General features: G+C 37.0%; 1 protein-coding gene across 1 annotated transcript in view; it reads left to right on the forward strand.

Moving 5' to 3' along the window:
* Nucleotides 1–6000, forward strand: part of SUN3 (Sad1 and UNC84 domain containing 3) — a 50416-nt gene that overhangs the window by 20519 nt on the left and 23897 nt on the right. The window contains exons 6-7 of the mRNA XM_013006001.2: nucleotides 2005–2045; nucleotides 5822–5984. Coding sequence (XP_012861455.2) covers nucleotides 2005–2045; nucleotides 5822–5984 — 204 coding nt within the window. The remainder of the gene's footprint in view (nucleotides 1–2004; nucleotides 2046–5821; nucleotides 5985–6000) is intronic.

Here is a 6000-nt window from a genome sequence, read left to right on the forward strand (position 1 = left end):
CTGGAAACACAGGTAATCCAGGGCGGATGACCCCTTCAGGACCAGTGGTGTGAGTGGCGATATTGGGAGCGTGGAGGGAGAGTGGGTTGGAAAGGGGGTACCGATTACAAGGATCTATGTGTGACCTCCTCCCTGGGGGATGGACAACAGAAAAGTGGGTGAAGGGAGACGTTGGACAGGGTAAGATATGACAAAATAATAATTTATAAATTGTTAAGGGTTCATGAGGGAGGGAGAGCCAGGAGGGAGGGGCAAAAAGAGGACCTGATGCCAGGGGCTTAAGTGGAGAGCAAAGGTTTTGAGAATGATGAGGGCAATGAATGTACAAATGCGGTCTACACAACTGATGTATGTATGGATTGTGATAAATATTGTATGAGCCCCTAATAAAATGATTAAAAAAAAGAAATGAATATTGATTGTGGATCCAAGCAAAATGAAATCCTGCACAACTTTAAAGATATGATCAAATCCCAGAAACTACTGTTGAGGCCCTAGATTTTAGAGTAACTTAAACTCCATTGAATGTGTTACTTACATCAGATTCCCTTTTTTTGGGTAATTTATTATCCTTCAGTACGGATGTAGGCCACATTCTAGAAATGTAATCTGAGATAACACATTTCTAATGGTTCACTGGCCATTTTCAGTAAAATATCTTGGGAAGGGAAGCTACAGATAGGGAAAGAAAGGGCAATCCATTCCATTTTCTCAGTGTGCACTGCTGCTCACCCATATTAACTGGAATGCTTTTAAGGGGATCATCTTTATTCTTCTGCAGTCTGACCAGCCTGTCCATTCTATTATTGGTTTCTTCTACTCGTAAATATTAGTGTCATCCATTTATTTTCTGGTTGTACACATTAGGTAATATTATTGACCTCCATGTGTCCCAAAGCGGAGTAGAATCTGTGTGCATACATTTCATGTATATGAACATTTGTGTGTGAATGCATGCAGGGCATGTGTGTGTGCATTTGTATGCATGAATGTGTATATATATATAACTGCCTGCATGTATGTGTGAGCATGCATGCACTTGTTATGTGAGCATGATAGGATGTGTTTATGGCTATATGCATGTGTGTGTGTGTGGGTGTGCGTACTTGTGTGTTGAGTCCAGAATGTGCAAACTCGTGTGGTTATTTGTGAGAGAAAGTGGCACAGATATAGCAGGACAAGCTGAGAGGGTACAGGTGGAGGCCAAATCTGTGCTGGAACTTGTCTTAATGGGCACAGGTGGAGGCAGCAAGGGGTTCCTAGCACTGAAAAGCAAGAAATCAGTGTTGCTTCCATTTCTCCATCCGGCATCTTTCGTGCATCTACGTCCTCCGCGGCCGCCTCCAAGAGTGGCTCACAGTCACGCAATCCAGTTATCTATCCAAGAAATGGTATTTCCCCATGATCATGCTCAATTTAGCACAACCATCCCTATCCAAACAAGCTGTAGCTCATTCCAGACATCCTGGAGATTAGACACTGGGTAAATAGTCAGTGAATCTTCTGATGATTACCGCTACTCTAATCCCAAATTCAGCACACCACTCAATTCCGAATGAGGTGCCTCCTCAATGTTTACAGGACTATACCTAAGGGGCTCAGCTTGGCCTGCCAAGGTTGTATTCCAACTTCTCACACTACTCAGTGCAGCTCCCCGGCCCACAGGGCCATTCCAGGGTCTCACCCTTTAAGTCTGTTTCCTCCTTCCCTCTCCCTGGCCCGATAACACCCCATATTGTAGCTTCCTACAAAACTACAGTAGAAAATTATTTGTTATCAAATTGATTTTACTATTGCATCAGATCCTCCAAGTACATGAATTCTTCACAGTTAAGGCCAGAAAAGATGCCAGCTTCTCGTACGCTGACAACGTATCACAGTCCTCATGTAATGTATGTCAAATATGAAGAGTATAGCAAATGCTGAATTGTCGTTTCCTCAGTAATACTAATAAGCATTATCCCACTTGAATATGGGGAATTCATGGTGATTTTTCTTTTTTAGGCAAGACTTCGTATGGCAAAAGAACAATTAGAATTTTTAAAGTGAGTCAGATTTACTGATATGTGGGGCTTTCTGGCATGGTTTCAAATACGGAATTATCTCTAGTTTTATAAAATTAATCATTATTCTCTATGGTATTGTAACCATTCTTCATGCGAGTCAAGAACATTTTCTCCCTTTTCCTCTTGTCCACCATAAAAGGCAAATCTTAAAAAAAAAAAAAAGAAGAAGAAGAATATATACAAAAATAAGGGAGGGAATTTTTTTCTTGAGTTATTTCCTTCTGACAAATCCAAACAAAAATAAGCACGATATTCTAAATGTTAAATATAGCGTGAGCAGATTAACTTGTCTCAGGTCCTCTATTTCTTTAATGCCTATGCATCCAGAACCCTTTTTCTCTTCTTCTAATTGGAGCTGAATATATGCATAGAGGGATGCCAGGAATGATGTCACCAACTATTAACAAGTGATTTCTGAGAGTGAAATTTTAGGTCATTTTTCCTCTTCAACTTTTCTGAATATCTTTATGTTCCTTTATAGTAAACATACATGTTTACTATACATGTTTATTAATGCATGATTATTAAATGTATTACCTTAGGTAATTACAAACTTTTAATATAGCATTTCTCCTCTGTGGATCTTTCCTTTAAAAATATATACTGGCATAAAAATATATGCTTTCAACATTACTTATAACCCCACCAAAATAAAAATGACCTAGATGAAAAAAACAGAGGGTTTGTGAGAGTATATCCATGTTATGGAGTATTATGAAGCCATTAAAATCATTTAAAATATGCTTAATGATTTGGAGCACAAATTTAAAACTATAATTTCCATTCTGTTAATAGTTTTTTGCATAGAACAAAAACTGTTGAGAATAAACTCTAATCCAACAGTGTTTATGCCTTCTAGACTATTGTTTCTCTCAAATTTTTAACATGTGTTTTTAAAACTTTGAAAAATATTATATAGGATTTATCTTTTAAAAAATACTGTTGATTGTGAATTATGTGAAGATTTACAGAGCACATAATCCACTTGACAGCCAACAAGCAATACCCATTTTGTTTCAATTTATCCATTACAACCTCTTCAATGTACTATCGTGTATCCCACTTCCTCTCCTTGTTTCCCATGTCCATTTAGTGTTATTTTCCTAACCCTGTGAACTTTGTCTTTGGGTAAATGCTGCCCTTTTGATCTTAAATGGTTATTTCTTGTAACACAGGGATAAATTCAGTTTCAGACATGAAGGGTGACCAAAGGCCACAGTCTTAGAGATTTCTCTAGAATATATACTATGTTTAGAAATTACTAAGCCATATGGTATTTCTAGTCTTACATTTTTGAGATGTCATATTACTTTCAATGGTGGTTTGACTGCTCTTCTCATACCCTTGTTGTTTTCATATATATATATATATATATATATAGCTGTTGTAGCTGGGCTAAGATGATATCTCATTGCTACTTTGATTTGCAAGGCTCACATTTTTTCACATGTTTAGACTATCTGAATGTTGTCTTTGCTGAAGTCCTTTGTTCTGTTCGTGTCCTCTCTCTATTTTAAAATTTGATTATTTATCATTGTTTGTTGTCTAGGTGTTGATGTTTTCTGTACATTTTGTAGATTAGTCCCTTCATCAATATGCCACTGCCAAACATTTTTCCCAGTCTGTGGGTTCTCTTTATTCTTTTGGTATAATTTTTTGATGCACACAAATGTGTAACTTTTAGAAGGTCCCAGTCATCTAGTTTATTTTCTGCTGTTTGTGGTTAACATTATGTTTGATGGTGTATTTATACAATATAAGGGCCCCTAAGTTTGTATATTTTTTAAATCGATGATCTTCATAGTTCCATATTTTATATTTAGGTCTCTGATCAATCTTGAGTTCATTGGGAGGAGGGGTTGGGGTATGGTGTGAGATATGGGTCCTGTCTGATTCTTCTGCAAATGACTATCACGTTTCATCAGTCTCATATGTTGAAGAGACTATCTCTTCTCCATTTTATATGTTTCAGCCTTTGTCAAAGATCAGCTGTCAATAGGTGGCTGGATTTACTTGGATCATTCTGTCCTACTGATTTGTGTATCTACCATTATACTGGTACTGGGTTATTTTGCCTATCATGCCTGTGTAGCAGGTTTTTATATAAAAAAAATAAGAGGCCTCCTCCTTTTTTGTTCTTCTCTTGCAATGTTTTATCTTGATTTTCTTTCTTTTGTATATAAATGTGGTGATCTGTAGATTGCTTTGATAGAATTAGCGTTTTCACTATGTTGCAACTCACGGCATAGGTTTCAGTTTGTGTAGGTCTCTTTTCTTATAGTAGAGCTCAATAGTTATATATGTACAGGTATTTTGTTTCTCTGGTTATACTTATTCCTAAGCATTTCATCTTTTGGTTAGCTATTATAATATTGGTTCCCTTGTTTCTTTTCATAGCTCTCTTAACATAAAGGAATTTGACTGATATTTGTATATTGATCTTGTAACCTGCCACTTTGCTGAATATCATTTAGTTCCAACAACTTTTTTTTTTTTTGCCCAGTCTTTGGGGTTTTCTATATATGGGATCATACCATCAGCAAATAGAGTTGTACTTCTTCCTTGATAATATGGATTTCCTATTTTGCTATATAGGCCTGACTAAGATTTCCAGCACAATATCATGTAGGAGTGATAATAAGGGCATTTTAGTCTGATTCTTATTGGTAAGGGGAAATCTTTAAGTGTCTCTCTATTGAGAATAATGTCAGTGGTTGATTTTATATACATGACCTTTACTATGTTGAGGAATTTCCCTTCTATTCCTAGTTTATTAACTGTCTTTAATAGGAATAGATGCTGTATTTTTTTTTAATATTTTTTTCTGCATAATTGATATGATCATGTGGTTCTTTTCTTTCATAATGTGATGAATTACATTGATTGTTTTTCTGATGTTGAACCATCCTTGTATGCCCGGTATGAATCTCACTTGGAATATATATACATCACTGCCATTAAGTCAATGCTGTCTTATAGCAAACCCCTGTGGCTTTCTGAGACTGTAACTATTTAAGGGAGTAGAAAGACCAATCTCTCTCCCATGAAGATGTTGGCGGTTTTGAACTGCTGACCATGTAGATAGATCACATCCCAACGCACAGCCAGTACACTACCAGGGTTCTCTCTCTCTCTCTGTGTATGTGTGTGTGTGTATCTTTATATATATGTGTATGTACATATATATAATAAAATGTAGAGTTGCTATAAGTCATACCTAACTCAGGGTGGTGAGTTTGTTTTTTGGAGTTCTGTGTACACTCACATAGTGTCATACAGCTTCAGGTCAATACAGCCTTAGCTTCCTCAAGGGAAGAGAAAGGTTGGTTCATTCCTATATTTCCAGGGAGAATGCAGCACCAAGCACTAGAATGTCCCCAAGAAAGCTTTCTGTGTGTGTCATATGTTCATGTGTCATATGAGGTGAAATAGTAATGAGTTAAACACATGGGCCTCCCTGATCTCCACTTATTCCAGAATATCTCTTCAGCAATATTCTTTAAAAGCCTCTGAGTGGTGTGAATGGTCAAAGTACCTAGCTGATATGTGTGTTTGGAAGCTGAAGTCCATTCAGAAGCTCCTCACCTCTAAATAACTGCCACTCAAAAATTCATGGAGTTCAATTCTACTCTGACACACGAGTCAAGACAGCTCAAAGGCTTTTCTCTTTGCTGGTGTCCTGAAGCCCCATCCTAACTGGTTACATGGACATGAAGCTTCCTCCTTTCTTTCTCATTGTATTTCTCCATTTACAGGAGAGAAAGCCAGATTTTGGAAAACAATTTCCGTGAAATTCTAATTTTAACAGAACAAATAGATTCTCTAAAGGCATTACTAAGAGAAATGAAGAATGGTGTTTACAATCAGAGCTGGAATGAGGACCCTATTGGGAAACAGGACAAGGATTTTATCAATGAGGTAAAAAGTACTGGGA

The sequence above is a fragment of the Echinops telfairi genome, unplaced genomic scaffold (assembly GCF_000313985.2).
Source record: "Echinops telfairi isolate 266 unplaced genomic scaffold, ASM31398v2 ScPeMD7_7;HRSCAF=31, whole genome shotgun sequence".
NCBI lineage: Eukaryota > Metazoa > Chordata > Mammalia > Afrosoricida > Tenrecidae > Echinops > Echinops telfairi.